Source organism: Leptidea sinapis, chromosome Z (assembly GCF_905404315.1).
Source record: "Leptidea sinapis chromosome Z, ilLepSina1.1, whole genome shotgun sequence".
Lineage (NCBI taxonomy): Eukaryota > Metazoa > Arthropoda > Insecta > Lepidoptera > Pieridae > Leptidea > Leptidea sinapis.
This window is the reverse complement of record NC_066312.1, coordinates 821052-842975: the sequence shown is the minus strand read 5'-3', so window position 1 is coordinate 842975 and position 21924 is coordinate 821052. Positions and strand designations below refer to the sequence as shown.

The window sequence follows — 21924 nt, the reverse complement described above, 5'->3', positions numbered from 1 at the left end:
TAAAGGCCGGTAACCCTCCTGTGATTCCTCTGGTGGTGCAAGAGATTGTGGGGGCGGTGATAACTAACCCCGGGTGACTCGTACGCTCGTTTGTCCTCGTTTTCCATAAAAAATACGTCAAAAAATATTGGTACAAAACGTTAAAAAATAGTTGATACCTTTATTAGGAGTTTGAAATGTTAAACCTAGAAATACTGTAGGTAAGTATTATTTACTTACCTACAGCTCCAATGAGCACCTCATTTACTTAACCTTGATTTGTTTCTTAAATAAGATTACCAGCCCTTGCTGTAAAACTCGATGACTAACTGACACAGATGCCTAGCAAGCACTCTTGTTTAGAGTGTAGTGCATACTTAATGCATAGTAATGTAGCGAAAGTAAATATTATCTTCATAATACGAAAAAGAACTACTTATTCCCAAATACCATCACACCCCGAGATACCAAACGTATATTCTTTCATCCATAATCAGCGTAATTCAAAACAGATTCTCACAACAATAAAAAAAACGAGAATAGAACCCCGCAGTAATTTTATTCCTATGTGTTTACCCGAAAATGTTGCTGTTTACGTCGACTACCTGAACTGTTCAATGTAAAAATGATTAAAACAGATTTCTAGCTGTATTGTTTTCTCCTTAATGCTTAAGTTTTAGGAGTAGTTTCATGGTGGTCGCGGTCAAATCAAAGCTTAGACAAATAAAGTCTTAATGCATCCTCTTCCGGTTGTCAAATAGGTGCTCAATGGCCCTTATACCTTGCTATGCGATGAGCTAACAACAAAAACGGTTGTTATTGCTAAATTATTAAAAACAGGCGTTACAGAAGTTGCCTTAAAATTGGCAGGATAACAAAAGCTTAATTTGAATAAAGGTGTAATTTAGATGAATTTCATGGATCAGGCAACTCACCGTCATCTATGTATTCATCATATTTTCAGGAGCCAATTCAGGATGCTTCTTTCCTTCACCATACTCCCGAGTATTATTATCTAGTGTTCTGACAATGGTGTCTCAACACTATGGCTAAATGGAAACTAAATTTGAGTTCTCAGTCAGCAGCACAAACTGTTAGGTACTGGTCTAGAATATTTAATTAATTGTGTTCTGGAAATCTCCTCGGGACCACGTAACACCAGTTGAGTAAGTCTACTTATTGAGTTAGTATCTATTTTGAATCCCATTTAATTCAAATGTTATCCAAGTATTTCTGGGTGGTAGGAATGATCATTTTTAAAAATCAAACTAAAAATTATTTTTTCAAGTCATAGATAGTGATTCTCCCACTGCTAGGAGTAGGTCTTTATGTACGGGGTGATCACTGAACTAGATTAAATGGGTGGTATAAACCTAAAATAAAAACCAATGTTATGTTAATGAATGAATTTATTTGGAATAACGGCGGTGGCAATATCACAAGGTGTAGTTCGTAAATATGGACCACTTATAAACTAAGTATGATATTATTTACAGGCGTGCAATGGTCATTAATATAAGTGTTTGTACATTCATTTATGGCGACATGGCTCACAACATACAAACTTTCTTTACTTTAACTTTTGCATTAGTTTATAATATTATGTTCAAAGTTATGGCTTTTACATATTCACTGAACTTAAAAAAAAACACTTTTTCTTGTTTTCGTATCAAAACTTTATAGGTGATTCGGGATTCGAATCCGCGCTCTATAGTGAATGCCTCCGTTGCTCTAACCTGAGTTAACCTTTGCGGAGTGACCTCTCTTACTTCGCAAAATCAATTAAAGAAATAGGGATTCTTGCCATGTGTTAAGGCGGATACATTATGCTCAATTCATATCGCACAACGTTAATAACTTACTTTTATATTCCCTTTAAAGCTTTCTCTCTTTTTATCGCGTCATTCTTACCTCTTCTGACGACGTAAGGGTTGTCTTCTTTACTTAAACCTGTACCTACCTAGTATACCTAAGTTCATCTTATAAAAATAGATCAGTTTTTTCTATAATATAAATAGGTATTTAATCGTAATTTTAAATCAATATTATTTCGTTGTCAAACTTATATTAGTTGCAGAGAATAACTTTTTTGCGGTGGCTCTTAGTCGGAGTACGAAAATCAAAACACACGAGGGATTGTTGCACAATCAAACAGCCTCCTTCTCTGGTAGCCTTCTATTTAATTTATTCTAAATACTACTTTTATATAATATTTTATTGTATATTATAAAATATTAGATAGTCACCTCATGTTAAGTGATCACCGCGGCCCACATTCATCTGCAACATCAGACATCACAGTGGCTGAGCGCTGACGGCCTTTTAGAAAAGTGTACGAGCAAGAACGTTTTACGACACCCGTGTCATATCGTCCTGGAAACATTTTTTCAAACAGAGTTTCATTCCATAGTTTGTTGTGCGTGCAAGATAGTTCGTTGAAGAGATGACTACACTTCCAGATGGTAATGATAATAGCAATTTTGTCATATGTCTGAGCATGGCTAGTTAAATGGTACACTCATTAGGTTAAAAGTTCCGGAGGTTAGAGGCGCGGGTTCAAGCCTTGCATTGTCCATTAATTTTGGCCGATAATAACTTGGATTGTATATATAGAAGCGACGGATATCACTTGACGTCTTTCATTCAGTACACTTGTCAATTTAGGGGCAGCCATCACCAAGTGGCCTGATCGTCGCGGGGAGTCCGGGGGCTGCTCGGGCCGGAGTCGTCGGTAGAGGAGCCCCGAACCCGCTCGTGGTCCTCGCTCTGGTCGCAAGCGGCTGGCTGACGGCAGAAGCCGCAGTGGCCCCGCGTTACCAGTTGTACTTCATAGTCCTCCGTGTAGTAGAGCTGAGGTAGATAACAATATGAAGGGCTTCCAATCGCCAGATATTTCAACAATACAAAAGATTTTAAATATTTTTAGTGTTTGAGAAACACAAGCACTTGGAAAGCGACGACACGTGCGATTGGCTAAATATACAATGTTTTTAAATTATTGAGCTGCTTATCAGCGTATAATATTTTAAAATTGTTTAGTTTTATGCCGTAGAAACAAAATCGACAATATTTGAAAGGTTCGAAACAATTGGCTGTTTACATATGCTATTTGATCAGTAATGTTGGTAATACAATTGTGAAGTACGTATACTCACCGTGTGGCAGGCGGGGCACGTGGTGACAGGTAGCTCTGGCAACATGTTCCGGTAGAACAGCGTGGCCAGCGGAGCTCGGCGCACGACCACCACGCAGCCCGCGCTCAGCCGCACCAGAGCAGCGCGTCCGCACACCACTACTCCACCGTCGTCCTCCTACGAGGCACTTGTATTTACTGATTTGTTGAAAATGGATCAATATTGAGAATATGCTAACATCACATGAAATGACTGCCCAGTATAATAGTTACCAGTATAATAGTTACCAGTAATAATAGTTACCAGTAATAATAGTTACCAGTAATAATAGTTAGTTCAGGTGTTGGTCTTCAGGGTTTATTCTTAAAGGTCCGTTCATAAGTCGTATCCTTTCCAAACACATTTATTAATTGTACTCGATAAGGTAAAACCGTATTCTTACTTTAGTTGATCCCAAAAATGGAAAAGCCTTGTCAACATGGTCAAGTTTAATACGCAATATTATCCCCATGTGTTAGGATAGAGATAATCCGCCATCTTGTGTCGCCAAGCCTAGGCAGACACTCTAATATTTACCAAGCAAAGTATTTGTAAACTGAAAACCATCTGACGTGACACACTTATTTTCCGTCACTGTTTCACCGTGCTGGGGCTATATCAACTGACCTCGTCGAACTTATCTACAAAGGGGTCTGCGTTGTCGGTGTCTCGGTGGACGACCAGCACGTCTTGGTCGGACTCCACGTCCTCGGGCGGCGCTGTCCGCTCGATTAGATCCAGCGCCTCCTCCTCGGAGATGCCGGTCTCGGGCACGAACTGCACCAGCGCCAGTACCTCTGTGCGCCAAGTACTTTCAATTACAATTTTGTTGTGAAAAATAAAATTGCATCTCTTAGTCGACAAGTGTTATCTTGTATGTTAGTTTATTTGCATGTATCGAAGCTTTGTACATTATTTTCACCCACTTTAAAATGTTGGATTGAATTGAAACCGTACACATTAATGAAAAACCAATGACAATACAATAATATATTCATTTCAAATGAAGTAACAGAATGATGATGAAACAACTCTTTCCGTTAATAAGTCACAGATCAGATCAACCCAGCATTTTGAATACCATGTTTTATCACCAGAATGCCTGGCTCGCCCGAGCGCAACTATATGCGCATTATTAAGGCCTCATTAGATTGATCTATACAAACCACTCTGAACAGGTGACTATTTTACCGTGTGTGGCCATAGAGTGCACAAACACGTGCCGACAGCGCGGACAGTGCGTGGCCATGAGCGGGGCGTGTCGTCGACAGCGCCAGCACAGCGGCACCAGGTCTTCCTCGCGACCCGCCTGCCTGCCGCTCTTCAGCATCAGCAGCTCAACACTCTCCTGCAGCAGCCCGAGGTTATCATTATAATTATAATAGTATAAGTTGATAAAAATGCTATGCAATAGCTTTACCGCGGCAGTCCCGAGTGCCTCACGTCTTTTTATTTATGTTTTAAGACAATTTGTCTCAAGGACTGCCTCCTTGGAAGATATTCGTTATGGTATGTAAGTATGGAAATAAAGTACCTGAAATTTGTGTGGTATCTGCAGACCGAGAATCTTGTCCAGCATCTGTCGCGCCAGAAGTCCTGCGTTCAGCTGTTTGGCCTGTTTCGCCATACAGAGATAGAGGCAGCTGTTTAATCTGGTTAAAGTTCAATATTCTTTCTTTTTTTATGAATATAAAGGAAGAGATGAGCAGGACTTTCAGCTGATGGTAATTGATACGCCTTACCCATTACAATGCACTGCCGCTCAGGATTCTTGAAAAACCCAAAAATACTGAACGGCACTAGAATTGCGCTCGTCACCTTGAGACATTAGATGTTAAGTCTCATTTGCCCAGTAATTTCACTAGCTACGGCGCCCTTCAGACCGAAACACAGCAATGGTTAACATCATTACTGTTTCACGACAGAAATAGGCGCCGTTTTGGTACCCATAATCTAGCCGGCTTCCTGTGCAAAGGAGCCTCCCACTGGTTCTTCAAATGTTATATAAATCAGTTTAACGTGTTTCATGCACTCCAAAATAAAAGTTAAATGTGTGTTTATTTTGTTTTAAATATGATGTGCATGTGTAAGTATGAACGTGACAAGGATACAACATGGAGAGGCCCGGCGGTGCGGGTGCGCTCGTCAGCTGGGACAGCACGTAGCGCGCCGCGTGCAGCAGGCCGTCCGGCTGGCTCAACGAGAACGGCTCGTGCACGCTGCGGTGGACCGCGTCGTATGCGTGGTATACCCGCGACAACCACTCGCTCTTCTCGTACTGACGCAGCAATGTTGCGCGCTCACTACTACAATAACGGTTATCAAACATAATTAATTATATTTATTTAATGCAATAGTTATTAGTTAAACCTATGATGGCCACGTATTTTAGTTATCCAAACGAGGCTTGTCAATTTTTAAATACGTAACTAGTTTAACGAATAAAATACATTTATACTGTCACATTTATACTATTAACTTTATACCTGTTTGCGCCGTAATTATCATTCTCTTTGATGTAATTCTTTTGTTATGGCAAACTATAATGCAGATAGTTCTTGTACAAATAGAGAGATACCTATAGGCTATAGACAACAGATACATTACTATATATTTTACAGATTAATTATTATATATCTGATTGGTTCATTTAATACCAATTGACTCACGCGCCGGTTAATATATTATCATTCGTTACATTGGGCACCGGTATATTATTCGCATGGCATTAACTTATTTTTATTTTTAATACTATATGTTTTCCTATTTATTTATTTATTTATAGGACAACCAGTAGTCGTTACATTCTAATATGCTTAAAATATATCAAATATTAACAAATAATGAGTTGAATGTACAACAAATTAAGGTGTCACAAAACTGCACAGTCTTTGCTTGCGTGACACCAAGAAAACAATTATATAATATAAAGCAAAAATTATAAAATCAAGATACGAATTTGAAAAGAAGGAAAACAAAGAAGAATATTAATCATATTTTGGCGCCTAACAATTCTCTTCTGAATCTTTAAAAATATCTACTTCACCACAGATGGAGTTATAAGTTCTTGATAGACGTGGTATGGGAGAAAATTGCTTAAGGTTAGTTTTGGCAAATGGCTGATGCACGCACGCCTTGGTACTCGGGGGGGGGGAACTCGTAAGCTGATGGATTGCACGAGTAATGGACTGTCGAACTGATTTCTAATTATTTTGTATAAAAATATTAGATCTAGCATTAATTGTCGTCGAACAGATATACTTTTTAAGTTAAAAAGTCTCAACTTATCGCAGTACCATGGCAATTGCTTATATACCCCATAAGAACCGTTTTTGAATGCGTTCAACTCTTAATTGGTGAATGTTGAATTAAGGAGACCAAACGATGCTACAGTATTCTAGATTACTGCGCACATAAGCATTATACAGGGTTATTTTAGTTGTTGGATTGCGGAATTTTTTACAGTTACGGATGATGAAGCCTAGCATTTTTGAAGATTTATTAATAACATTATCAATATGAGTCAGAAACGTTAATTTGTTATCAAAAAAAACCCCTAAGTCTCTAATATCAGTTATATCCTCTAGAATTAAACCATTAATGCTATATTGAGTTCTGAGTATATCGCGGTTGCGAGTGAATGTGATAAGAGTAACATTTACTTGTGTTCAATGTCATTTTATTACTAGTACACCATTTGTATATTGCATTAAGAACTTCTTGTAATAAATCGCAATCTAAAGGGCTTGTTATAGTTCTGCATAACTTCAGGTCATCTGCAAAGAGATAAGTGCTACTGTGTTGGATGTGAGATACAATATCATTAATAAATAAATTGAACAGCCATGGCCCCAAATGAGAACCCTGAGGTACTCCTGAGATCACTGCGTAATTGTCGGATTTGAAGCCCTTCACCGCTACCGATAAGTAGGAACTAAACCATTCCAAAAGCGTCCCGCCTATTCCATATAACTTTAATTTTTGCGATAAAATAATATGGCTAACTCTATCGAAGGCTTTTGCAAAATCCATGTAAATAGCGCTTACTTGTACACCAGCATCAATTGCATTTACTATTTCATTATGGTACAACCAAGTTAGTGCTCGTTGAACGGGATTGAGTGAATCCATGTTACTCATGTACGAGAAGTTGTTTTGTATGGCTCTTTAAATACGGATAGAGCAATACTTCGAATAACTTCGCAAATACGGACAGAATTGAGATGGGCCTATAATTCGAAATAATGTCTTTATCTCCGTTTTTATGGATAGGAGCTACTTTGGCAGTTTTCCATATATCAGGGAATATACCAGTAGAAAGAGACCTATTTATTATAAGAAAAAGTGGAAAACTCAAAGCTAGGCTGCACCTAGACACGAAATACGGTGGAATGCCATCTGGTCCAGCCCCTTTGTGAACATCAAGTTCATTTAACTGTTTTAGGATGCTTTTTCGACCAATATTAATTTTGCCGATAAAGTTAGTATTATGAACAGTTGTACTAATTTGTGTGGTTGGATGAGCTGAAGTATTATCAAACGTTGAAGAAAAGTAGTTGGCAAACAAGTTACATATGCTCTGACCATCGGATGCAGTTGTATCATTGAGAGTCATATTTTGAGGTATCTGAACTAAATTACTGCGTTTATTTTTTAGATACGAATAAAAATATTTGGGATTAATTCAAATACTATCTTCAGCTCTTTGTATATAATAATTATAGCATGATGTAGCTAGTTGCTTATATCTCTTATTTAAGATTTGAAGCGAAATTTTATCTAACGGGTTTTGATAGACCCTGTATTTATGTAAAAGTTTATTTTTCTCTTTTGTTAACTAAGTTAATTGCTTTTTGAACCACGGTGTATACTTGTCTTAAGCGACTCTAGTTTTAGGTACAAATTTTTCTATTAGACTGTGTAATGAAGTGTAAAAATGCAATGACATTTCATTTACACTTTCACACTGAGAAAATTTTTCCTATACACGCACACGCTCTTATACAATACTAATAATATATATCAATATAATACAATACTATATAATACTAATATCAATATAATACAATACTATATAATATATATCAAAATAATACAATACTATATAATACTAATATCAATATAATACAATACTATATAATATATATCAATATAATACAATACTATATAATATATATCAATATAATACAATACTATATAATACTAATATCAATATAATACAATACTATATAATATATATCAATATAATACAATACTATATAATATATATCAATATAATACAATACTATATAATACTAATATCAATATAATACAATACTGTATAATACTAATATCAATATAATACAATACCATATAATATATATCAATATAATACAATACTATATAATATATATCAAGATAATACAATATTATATAATATATATCAATATAATACAATATTATATAATATATATCAATATAATACAATATTATATAATATATACCAATATAATACAATATTATATAATATATATCAATATAATACAATACTATATAATATATATCAATATAATACAATACTATATAATATATATCAATATAATACAATACTATATAATATATATCAATATAATACAATACTATATAATATATATCAATATAATACAATACTATATAATATATATCAATATAATACAATACTATATAATATATATCAATATAATACAATACTATATAATATATATCAATATAATACAATACTATATAATATATATCAATATAATACAATACTATATAATATATATCAATATAATACAATACCATATAATATATATCAATATAATACAATACTATATAATATATATCAATATAATACAATACTATATAATATATATCAATATAATACAATACTATATAATATATATCAATACAATACAATACTATATAATATATATCAATATAATACAATACTATATAATATATATCAATATAATACAATACTATATAATATATATCAATATAATACAATACCATATAATATATATCAATATAATACAATATTATATAATATATACACACACACACACACACATACTCACGCCTTGTTCCCGTCGGGGTAGGCAGAGACAATAGAATGCCATTTGCTTCTATCCTTACAAACCTCACGCGCTTCCTCTACATTCATTACTCTTTTCATACATGCTCGCCGGTTGCGGGTGCTTCGGACCTCTCCTTTTCTCAAAACGTCCCCAATTTGATCGACGAATGTTCTACGAGGTCTCCCGCGACCGGCTTGCCCACACACACTTGCCTTATATATTTGATGCGTCATTCTTTCTTCACTCATTCGCTCCACGTGTCCAAACCATTTAAGCATTCCTTTTTCAGTCCTTGTCACAACATCCTCTTTCAAACCACAGCGCGCTCGTATTACCGCATTCGGAATTCTATCAGTCAGTCTTACCCCACACATACTACGCAGTGATCGCATCTCAACTGCGTTAATTCTGCTTTTATGCTTCTTCTGCCATACCCAACTCTCACTTCCATACATTAACGTGGCGACAAGCACTCCATTATGTACAGCCATTCGCGCTTCTATTGGCACAGTCTTACCGTTTATAAAGGCATGCAGCGCTCCATTCACACAATTTCCCGCAGTCACTCTCCTTTCAATATCACCTTCATATCTTCCGTCTCTTGTAAACATGCTACCCAAATATACGAATTCTGTAACTTGTTCTACCCTTTCACCTTCAATCGTGATAGTACACTCAGTCAACCTTTCATCCTTCTCAAATACCATCACTTTCGTCTTTCTTGCATTTACTTTCAAACCTCTCTCTTTAAAGCTCCCGTTCAAACAGTCAATCATTTGTTGCAACTCATTTACCGATGATGAAAAAATGACTTGATCATCGGCGTACAAGAGGCACTTAACACACAACCCTTCCATATTGATTCCACATTGCATTTCTCTCACATCATTCATGCATCTATCCATGAATAGGTTGAACAACCAAGGCGACGCTACACAACCCTGTCTGACACCTTTGGAGATATCAAACCAGCCCGTATAGGCACCATTAACACGAACACAGGCTTGAGAATCCCTGTACAGAGATTTCAGAGCCCTTATCAGAAAATTGTCCACCCCATACATAGATAAGACCTTCCATAATTCCTTTCTTTTCACCCTATCATATGCCTTTTCCAAGTCTATGAACGCGCAATATACTTTCTGGTTTTTTGCCAGACATTTTTCAGTGATGCAGCGTAAGGAAAAGACTTGATCCGTACATCCCATTCCCTTCCGAAATCCCGCTTGCACATCCCATACCTTGTCATTAGTCACATTCATTACTCTTTCAATCAATATTCTGGCATACACTTTTCCAACAACACTAAGAAGGCTGATCCCGCGATAATTTTGACATTCCTGCTGCGAGCCTTTGCCTTTATAAATTGGGACAATCACTGCCTTCGTCCAATCGTCTGGAACTTGGCCCTGTTTCCAACATAAATTAAAAAGGCGATGCAGCAGGCTCACTATTAGTCCATCGCCAGCCTTCAACATTTCAGTCGTCACTCGATCATACCCAGCAGACTTTCCCGACCTCATACCTCTTAACGCTTTCATAATTTCATCCAAACCTATTTCATCACTCGGGTCCACAAACATATCTATTATCTCTTCCTGCTCTTTTTCACTTACATCTTTCTCGTATCAAAATAATTCTTCCAGCACTCTAGTATCATACTTTCTTCATGTATGACCTCATCTTGTTCATTCCTAATCAGTTTCATAGATGAATTTATATTTGTTCCCCGCGCTTCTTTCACGAGTTTCCAAAACAGTTTTATATTATCTCGGAAACTTGCGCCGAATTGTTCCTTATATTTCACCTTTTTCTCATTCCTTTTCTTCTCTATACATTCTTTAACTTTCGCTTTCACGCATCTATATTTGTCCTTGATTTCTTTAACATTATCTTCATTCATACCGCCACTCGCTCTATTTGTTGCTTCTATTGCCAAGACATCCAGCCATGCTTTTTTCTTTTCCTCAACCATTCTTCTAGTTTCATCATCCCACCAGTCGGCATTTTGGCATTTCTTGCGCCTTCTTTTACTCACACCGCATACATCATCAGCACATTTAATAATGTTGGTTTTAAATACCGACCATACATCATTCACACTTTCCTCATTAACATCACTCCAGCTTTTTTCTAGCCGTCCACTCAATTGCTTTTTATACATCTCTTTTACTTGCTGATCTTTCAATCTTTCCACTTTTATACGTTCTAATTCAGTAGTTGACCCTTTTGATCTGTGCCGCCAGCGCTTAAACAAACCACTTATTCTGCTAATTACCAAATAGTGATCTGTGCCGACATCTGGTCCACGATAGGCTCTAGTATCCACTACTTTCATTTTTATTCTTTCATCGACTATCACAAGATCTATCATACTCCTTAACACAACATTGCCTTCCTTCTTTTGCCACGTGTACATATGTATCATCTTATGCTGAAACCACGTATTCATCACAGACAGACCCATCTCCACACATATATCTAACAAGTATACGCCGTTGTCATTCACACTCTTATCCCCAAACGTCCCAAGCACATTTTCATACCCATCACGCTTCACTCCAACCCTTGCATTGAAATCTCCAAGCATGACAATACGTTCATTCAACTTACGCAATAACAAAACCTCTCTCGTTTGTTCCCAAAATTCTTCTCTTGCCGCCTTACTATGGGAAGAGTCCGGAGCGTATACACCTACCAAAAATAGAGGTGTCAGACCTACTTTCAATCGGACCCAGATAAGGCGGGGACTTACGCACTCATACTCTCGCATGCATTCTGACATTCGCTCTGAAAGAAGTATACCGACGCCTTTACTGCCATGTTCTTCATCTGGAACTCCCGACCATATTTCTGTGAACGGGCCGCGCGTCAGTATCTCTTTCCCTTTACGTTTTGTCTCATTCACACACAGCACATCTAATTTTCTTTCATTCATTAACTCGTAAATTTCATCCAGTTTCTCATTCATTCCTCCTCTAACATTCAAAGTCGCAAAACGGCATTCCGATGCCCACTTTCCGCCCCGGCGAGAACAATTTGGACTTCGGTTTTGGCGTGACGTATGGCGAATATCGTCGCCGCCTACAGCTGTTAGGTTGCTCCCCCCAGAATACGAGGAGCAGCCTCGTCCTGCAGATACAGGAGGAGGAGGGGATTCTCCGGCTCTGCCGGTACCCCCCTGGGGTACAGTTACAGTATTTTTTCCTACAGCCATGTTCCCGACGGTAATTGTTTGTTAGGCTGTATGATGTCTTTGGGGTTTGACAGCCAGCCCCTAAGCGGCGGGACAGAATACCGGGTTTATTTCAAGTTTTCCTTCTCTAAGATCGGAGACGTTAAAAGCTTGATGATATTACTGACGTCAAAATACCTTAGTCGGCTTTTACGACGCCTCGGTAAGAGTGAGGGAGGTCTATTCTACTCTGCCGGATACCCCACGGCAAATAAAATAATATATAATATATATCAATATAATACAATACTATATAATATATATCAATATAATACAATACCATATAATATATATCAATATAATACAATACTATATAATATATATCAATATAATACAATACTATATAATATATATCAATACAATACAATACTATATAATATATATCAATATAATACAATACTATATAATATATATCAATATAATACAATACTATATAATATATATCAATATAATACAATACTATATAATATATATCAATACAATACAATACTATATAATATATATCAATACAATACAATACTATATAATATATATCAATATAATACAATATTATATAATATATATCAATATAATACAATACCATATAATATATATCAATATAATACAATACTATATAATATATATCAATATAATACAATACTATATAATATATATCAATATAATACAATACTATATAATATATATCAATATAATACAATATTATATAATATATATCAATACAATACAATACTATATAATATATATCAATATAATACAATACTATATAATATATATCAATATAATACAATACTATATAATATATATCAATAAAATACAATACTATATAATATATATCAATATAATACAATACCATATAATATATATCAATATAATACAATACTATATAATATATATCAATATAATACAATACCATATAATATATATCAATACAATACAATACTATATAATATATATCAATACAATACAATACTATATAATATATATCAATATAATACAATACTATATAATATATATCAATAAAATACAATACTATATAATATATATCAATATAATACAATACCATATAATACATATCAATATAATACAATACTATATAATATATATCAATATAATACAATACTATATAATATATATCAATATAATACAATACTATATAATATATATCAATATAATACAATATTATATAATATATATCAATATAATACAATACCATATAATATATATCAATATAATACAACACAATATAATACAATACAATATAATATATATCAATATAATACAATATTATATAATATATATCAATATAATACAATACTATATAATATATATCAATATAATACAATACTATATAATATATATCAATATAATACAATACTATATAATATATATCAATATAATACAATACTATATAATATATATCAATATAATACAATACTATATAATATATATCAATATAATACAATACTATATAATATATATCAATATAATACAATACTATATAATATATATCAATATAATACAATACTATATAATATATATCAATATAATACAATACTATATAATATATATCAATATAATACAATACTATATAATATATATCAATACAATACAATACTATATAATATATATCAATATAATACAATACTAATATAATCTACTAAAAAATTGGTTATATTTTAATGATTTTTCATAAAATAATAAAGCACCAATTTTATGGTTTCAACTTATTAATGGTGTCAAAAAGATCTACGGCAAGGAACTTAAAGTTAGATTTAAATTCTTCATATTCTAGGTAAAAAAAAAATAAAAATACAGGCAATGAAACCCCCCTTGCTTATTCGTTAAGAGCACCAACAGAACCAACTAAGTACGTTACGTTTAAATAGATCAGATTTAGTTTACAATCATAATAGTTACGTTACAAGCATGTGTCATGGCAAAGTCAATAGTTTAAGAATCGCATTTGTTAATTAAACATAGAAAAATATTTTATAACCTTTACGGTGTTATTACAAAAAAAAAAAATTTAAACACGACTTAGACACGTGTTTTGTTAGACAGTAACCTAACTATAACAACTTCAGTAACCCAATAACGACGTCTAAAATAGAGTTTATCTTTTTCTATTACAAAACAATGTTTAGCTTGTGTATAACTTAACGTACCTGTCGGAGGTGTGGAGGGAGTGTAGTGCCTGCCGCGCCAGCAGGTGGCGCAGGTGAGCCGCGTCCGAGAAGCGCTCCTCAGACAGCGCGCCCTGCTCCAGTATGGTGAGCACGCGGAGAGCGGTCTGCCAGTCGCCCGCCATGTGGTACGCTGTGCATACCCGCATTACTGACTGGCCTGTCTCTTAATGTACAGCTAATCGAGCCAACGACATATACGACTTATGTATTCAGGATGGATTACAGAGCTAGATAGTAACGAGCTACGACTCGTCCACAGAGTACATCAACTTATATGGCTGTTTGTCTGTTAATCCTCCTATTCCATAAAAAGACAGTAAGAAAACAGCTCCCTAATTACAATTACTTATTAACAATAGAAAAATTACCTTCTCAAGAAGCAAAATAAAATGCCTTCACAGAGAATGTTGAACCCAGCTCGGCAGAGTTCTACCTCAACCGCATACTTCACCTTCTTGTGAGATGGCAGAAATATACATGTACCAACTGAACAATGAAATGTACTGTATATGTATGTGCGAGGCTAAATACTTACATTAAATAAATATACCAAAACTTAAATACAATAAAAAAAAATCAGTAGGTACGTAAAAGCAATTTCATACTTTAATCCCTAACATTATACATAGAGTACCGCAATTCAAGTCCGATTACTTGGTGCTGTTCCCCTCACCAACAGAGCTAAAGATACACCGTTAAAAGCTTATCGCACTCAAAAGGGCAAAACTATTATATACTATTTTTTTACTTAAATAATAATATCTGGGAGAACAAGCCTTTCTCAAAGTCTGGTCTGGTCTAGTGGGCCGACTGTAATTGATCAGCATGCATCTGTATGCATCTGACATCATCATCAGACATCTGTAGTTGCGATATGTCTACATTACAAGTGATTGGTAAGTGATCTTTAACATATTTGCTGTGCTTCATCACAGCGTTTGGGTTTTAAGTCCAAGGCCACTGTGATATTTAACACGAAGCGATGTTGAAAATCTTTAAAACTTTTTTAAATGAATTTTAAGTTCAGCAATGTTAATAATCATGAAGTCAATATATATTAGAAAATATGAATCACCTTTTTGCGCTTCAACAAATTTATTTTCTTGAGCCATCCGGTGCGCGTAAGGTAAGTAAACGTCTTTCTTGCATTCGGGATGATCGCGAGCGAGCGCGAAAGCTCGCGACCATTCGCCCGCAGCCACTGCGAGTTGGCCGACTCTCCTTTGAAAATCAATACGTTATATTAGTCAAAGTCCAAAAAATCTTTATTCACTGTAAAACTTTATAAGTTATTTAGTGCAAGTCAGGATGAAGCACAAAAGTTACAATAGCATTCAAATGAGTATAACAACATTCATTAACAAAACTTAGAACATTAATTCCAACTATCTTTATCATTCAAATAATCTTTCACATTATAATAGGCCTTAGATATTAATTTATTTTTTACGATACATTTAAAATTTTTAATGGGTAATATTTTAATATGATTTGGGAGTTTAGTAGAAAATATAACACAATCCACTTTAAAAGATTTGCCATTTTACTAATATGTTTATGAGATTAAGTGTGGTGTCGTGTAACTATCAGTCTATTGTTGATTGTTCAAACGTTTGGGATCTTTATTTATACTACGTAAGAGGTGAATGTGATGTGCGGCATTATTGCAAAACTATTACTTTTATGGTAGTTTCAACTAAGTACCAGCAGCTTGTGATAGTTTTCCCATTGGGTATTATGTACGTATTTGGCTGAATGGCAGTGGTTGATAAATGAAATATTATTTTTTGAACCACCTGTGTAAATTCTAAATTCATTAAAACCTGACTGGTCTAGTTCTACATCGAACAGTCATGTTGTATTTATTTGGAGTTGCTATGGGGTAGTCGTCGTCATCTCATACATACACTAAGCCGATATCGTTGCTTCTTGTTGAATGTAGATGGCCAGTTAATTGAATCGCTGCAAATCTAGTTGCAAGCTTTGTCTACCATGAATATCGCAAGACATAAAGTGACAATCGGCCTTATGACACCTGAATAAAGCCATCTCCTTATCTTTACTGTCCAGTTCAACTGCCAGATATCGTACTTGACTGGCTCAACTGAACCGTTTTGATAACATAAGATTTACTAAGCTGCATTTATCAGAGAATGCTCCATCTTAGACGGATAGCGGTTATACTGTGATCTTACTTGATTACTACACCTTTTCAACAATGTTAAAGCGGATCGTATGAGGCTTAAAATATATTGTTTTTTTATTCTCAAAGGTCTATTACTGAGCTTAAGCCATTGTTAATCAATGTTATGAGTTCAATAAACGTTTTGATTTTTATTTTTTAATGATTCTCAAAGAAGCCCATTTTAAGATTGTCGGAATGAAAAGATCATCTCCATAGCCCATAACCTACAGTTTCATGTTTGCGATGTTGAAGTAATATTGATCTGCTGACGATCTTCAAAGTTTGCCAGGAGCTATCGTTTAACATATGTCCAAGATCTTAGAAGGGGGCCTGCTTTCGACAGAATCTCCATCAATTCAACATAGTTACGACTCATACAATTTGCAAATCTAAGAAGAGAATCGTTTGAACTTAGTGCGTATAATAATATAATAAATACCGCTTTAATATAAACTTAAAATAACAGCATAAAAGTAATAAATTTGGAAAGCTTGAAACTAAAATGGGGCACAAGAAATGACATTCTCTTAATATGCTTGTTCTGTTCTTTTAAGGGCTAATCTACATACAAACAGCAATGGTTAAGGAAAGTCAGCAAATGTTTCCCATTTCTTCAAGTCAGCTTTCGTTCGTCATCATTCGTTATATGTAGATCTGGCATAAGATAGAATATGAATCTTCCCGTAATTTATTACTAAAATTACCACCGATCAACCGTTTGTACAGTACATTTACCAGTGGGAGGCTCCTTTGCACAGGATGCCGGCTAGATTATGGGTACCACAACGGCGCCCACTTCTGCCGTGAAGCAGTAATGTGTAAACATTATTGTGTTTCTGTCTGTAGGGCGCCGTAGCTAGTGAAATAACTGAGCAATTGTTATGTCATAACGTGACGAGCGCAATTGTAGTGCCGCTCAGAATTTTCGGGTTTTTCAAGAATTCCGAGCGGCACTGCATTGTAATCAATTACCATCAGCTGAACGTCCTGTTCGTCTCGTCCCTTATTTTCATAAAAAAAATAACGTCTTCTAAAAAAATGTTTAAAATTATTTTTTTGTATATTGTGATCATCGGTACAGTGAGAGAATAGAGTGAAGTCCGTGAGGGTATCACCTGTAGTCTCCGAGTCTCTGGTAGAGGTCGGCGGCGGTGGTCAGCTCCCCAGCGGCCACCAGAGCCTCGGCCAGGTGCCGCAGCGACTCACTCGAGCCCTTGTCCATCTTGCGCGCCAGTTCTATCAGCCTGCGGACACCACCACACACCAGCATCACTATCACTACCGACAATATTATTTTATAGTTAATGGTAGCGTGAGCACGTGCTAACTAATTATTAAAACCATGAGTAATGTTGAGTACTCGTAAACCACTTACAAGTATAATACTATGTGCGATGTAGGTACAGGACTGGTAGGGTCGAAGGACCATGAAATGGGTTATACTTAGGGGTGTATATATATATTGGTTATTATGGTAAAAATATTTATTAACTTAAGGTACTAAATAAATCTATGACACGTTAAATAACTTTAATTAATGGTTATACTTGTGAGTACGCGGATCTCTACTATTAATTGGCTACAATGGTTAAAATGGTTACACGGACCGGTCCTGTAATGGTTATAGACAAATGGTTAACGGTAACTAGGACCGGCCCGATCAATGGTTACACGCTTTACTGAAGGCAACACATGGTTATAAGTAGAGGTGTTCATTATATTAGATAGCTAGCTGATAAAATAATTATATATATATTTATAATCATATCCTATTAATTTTTAAAACTGGCAGGCGTTATTTAATATTTATGTGATACGTGATTTTTGTCACCTGCCAAATTATGCTCTAAGAGGACTGCATAACAACTAAATTCAAATGAGAGTCGTTTATAATTCATGCGATGCGCTATTTTTGTCACCTGCCAAATTATGCTCTAAGAAGACTGCATATGAACTATATTCAAATAAAAGTCCAGTTGTAATTGGAAATATATTAGGCAAAATAATATATTCTGTTTGGCTATTGCAACGCGTTAGATTATATTTTTGTTAAATAAGTATCAAATCTGTAAGTAATAAGAGGACTGCATAAGAACTTTATTCAAATAAAAGTCCTGAGGGCCTACCATCAACTTTTAATAAGTGATGCGATTCCGATGCAATTCAGTTTAAGTACCTAAACTGAATCACTAAAATTCGTACCATGAAGTGCCTTTTACTGAATGGCGTTTGGATCGCTTATGAAGAAAGAACGAAATAAATTTGTCTGTGGTCCACGATGTGAGAAAGAGTTGACAGTCGTTGTATAAGTTTGTCTCTCTTACTCGAACCATATGCGTTGCGTTTCGAATCCTAAAATTATATGATTTTAGCGGTTTTTTACGTAGAAAATACTTAAAATACATTTTAAAATTGCGATTTATAGCGTCAAAATATAAACCATTAAGCCCTTTATTGTACTTATTAATTAATAGTATTATAAATAAATATAGTTCTTTGAATTGCAAATTAAATGTTTGCTTAGGTGTTTTCGAAAAATAATAAGTTATGAACGCACCTCCATTGATGTTTTATTTGATAGGACCACAGAGTACATTTTTTTTAATTCGTCTTGCTTGCCTTGTATTTAGTATTTTCATTTTTGGTATTTATTTTCAGTATTTTGTTTTACAAAAAATTTTAATAAAGTATTCTTATCCCATCTATCATCAATAAATGTTTCCTTTTCTGTATGTTTTCACTATTTTTAAGTTATTGACAACACGATTCACTTTCCTTACATACTTGTTTCGCTTCGTCCACTTTACATGCTCTCCGATTTAGGGTACTCTTGACCTGGCCTTTTTTCAAGACGCCCCTGATTTGATCTTGAAACGTCCGCCTAGGTCTACCCCTTCCAACACTTTCATTCACACTGGCCTTATACACTTTCTTAGTCAATCGTTCTTTATTCATTCTCTCGACATGTCCAAACCATCTCAGCATACCTTTCTCAATTTTTGTCCCAACATCTTCTTTCAGACCACAACGTTCCCTTTTTCACTATTTGTTATCTTGTCACTCAGTTTAACTCCTATCATACTTGTCATCAGCTCTCATCTCAACTGCATTTATTCTGCTTTCATGTTTCTTCTGCCATACCCAACTTTCACTTCCGTACATGAGTGTTGGAACCAACACCACCTCATGCACAGCCAAACGAGCCTTATTAGACACCTTCTGCCTGCTCATAAAGGAGTGCAAAGCTCCATTCACCATGTTTCCTGCATTCACTCTTCTTTCAATATCACTCTCATACTTTCCATCTCTTGTAAATTTAGAACCCAGATACACAAACTCATTCACCTGTTCAATTTTTTCATCTCCAATCACGATATTGCAGTCTGTCACTACCTCATCTCTTTCAAGCACCATCACTTTCGTCTTCTTTACATTCATCTTCATTCCCTTTCTACCAAAAGCTCCATTCATAGCAGTTACCATCTCCTGCAACTCATCGGCCGAAGATGCAAGTAATAATTGGTCATCAGTATAGAGAAAACATTTGACGAGTAACTCATTCATTCTCAACCCACTTTCATTCTCTTTTAAATCTGTCAAGCAATTGTTCATGAACAGATTAAACAGCCACGGTGACGCTACACATCCCTGTCTAACACCTTTTTCGATATTAAACCATTCAGTGTATGTCCCGTTTATCCTTACACAAGCACTAGAATCTCTATAAAGAGATTGCAATGCTCGTATGAGGACACTGCTCACACCGTTTGCGGACAATGCTGACGACAATTCATTCCTCACCACTCTATCATAGGCCTTTTCTATATCTACGAACGCGCAATAGACCTTCTTGTTTTTAGCCAAAACCTTTTCGGCCATGCTACCGCAAGGAAAATTCCCTTTCTAAATCCCGCTTGTGCATCCCATACTTTTTCGTTTGTTTCATTCACAACTCTTTCAATCAACACTTTTGCGTACAATTTACCGACGACGCTGAGAAGGCTTATACCGCGGTAATTTCTGCAGTCCTGTCCGTGACGCTTTTCCCTTATGCATCATTCATTTCATTAGTAAGCACTTTTAAAAGCTCACACAATAATAATGTCTAGAATAAAACTGAACAGTGCACGATACATCAACATTCTGTAACGAATAGCAACAATAATAAAACGTGTCATAAGTCATAACGAAGTGTACTAATATATTATAGCGTAAAAAATAATAGGCGTTTTAAAAATACCGCATCGTTATAACGCGATTTCAAGATATAGCCGATATAGCCCACTCCGCGAACACCTCTAGCTATAAGTAGGCAGGCGTCCCTGATGTCGACGGCATTTTGTGTGTGTTACATGTGCGTCTTGCCGCTGTCCCGCAGCTCGGCGGCCGCGCGGCGCACGTCCCCGGCGGCCAGGTACATGTCGGCGGCGGCGCGCCCCCTCCGCGAACACCTTTCGTTATAAGTAAGCAGGCGTCCCTGATGTCGACGGCATGTTGTGTGTGTTACATGTGCGTCTTGCCGCTGTCCCGCAGCACGGCGGCCGCGCGGCGCACGTCCCCGGCGGCCAGGTACATGTCGGCGGCGGCGCGCCCCCTCCGCGAACACCTCTAGCTATAAGTAGGCAGGCGTCCCTGATGTCGACGGCATGTTGTGTGTGTTACATGTGCGTCTTGCCGCTGTCCCGCAGCACGGCGGCCGCGCGGCGCACGTCCCCGGCGGCCAGGTACATGTCGGCGGCGGCGCGCCCCCTCCGCGAACACCTCTAGCTATAAGTAGGCAGGCGTCCCTGATGTCGACGGCATGTTGTGTGTGTTACATGTGCGTCTTGCCGCTGTCCCGCAGCACGGCGGCCGCGCGGCGCACGTCCCCGGCGGCCAGGTACATGTCGGCGGCGGCGCGCCCCCTCCGCGAACACCTCTAGCTATAAGTAGGCAGGCGTCCCTGATGTCGACGGCATGTTGTGTGTGTTACATGTGCGTCTTGCCGCTGTCCCGCAGCACGGCGGCCGCGCGGCGCACGTCCCCGGCGGCCAGGTACATGTCGGCGGCGGCGCGCCCCCTCCGCGAACACCTTTCGTTATAAGTAAGC

At 36.3% G+C, this 21924-nt stretch overlaps 1 protein-coding gene across 1 annotated transcript; it reads right to left on the bottom strand.

Moving 5' to 3' along the window:
• Window positions 1-1370: 1370 nt before the first annotated feature.
• On the bottom strand, window positions 1371-21858 carry LOC126978750 (intraflagellar transport protein 122 homolog). The gene is made up of 10 exons (XM_050827797.1): window positions 21653-21858; window positions 17951-18079; window positions 15726-15871; window positions 14630-14780; window positions 5264-5458; window positions 4687-4795; window positions 4344-4500; window positions 3780-3949; window positions 3135-3290; window positions 1371-2829 (listed from the first exon to the last, which is right to left on the bottom strand). The coding sequence occupies exons 1-10, from the start codon at window positions 21718-21720 to the stop codon at window positions 2653-2655; spliced, it is 1458 nt and encodes a 485-aa protein (XP_050683754.1). The 5' UTR covers window positions 21721-21858; the 3' UTR covers window positions 1371-2652.
• Between the last annotated feature and the right edge of the window lie 66 nt (window positions 21859-21924).

Coding starts and splice junctions, on each gene's coding strand:
- LOC126978750 (XM_050827797.1), bottom strand. CDS start 21,720: ATGTACCTGGCCGCCGGGGACGTGCGCCGCGCGGCCGCCGTGCTGCGG. Junction 15,872..17,950: donor CAGAGACTCGGAGACTACAG/GTGATACCCTCA, acceptor TGATTTTCAAAG/GAGAGTCGGCCAACTCGCAG. Junction 2,830..3,134: donor CGTGCCCCGCCTGCCACACG/GTGAGTATACGT, acceptor TATCTACCTCAG/CTCTACTACACGGAGGACTA.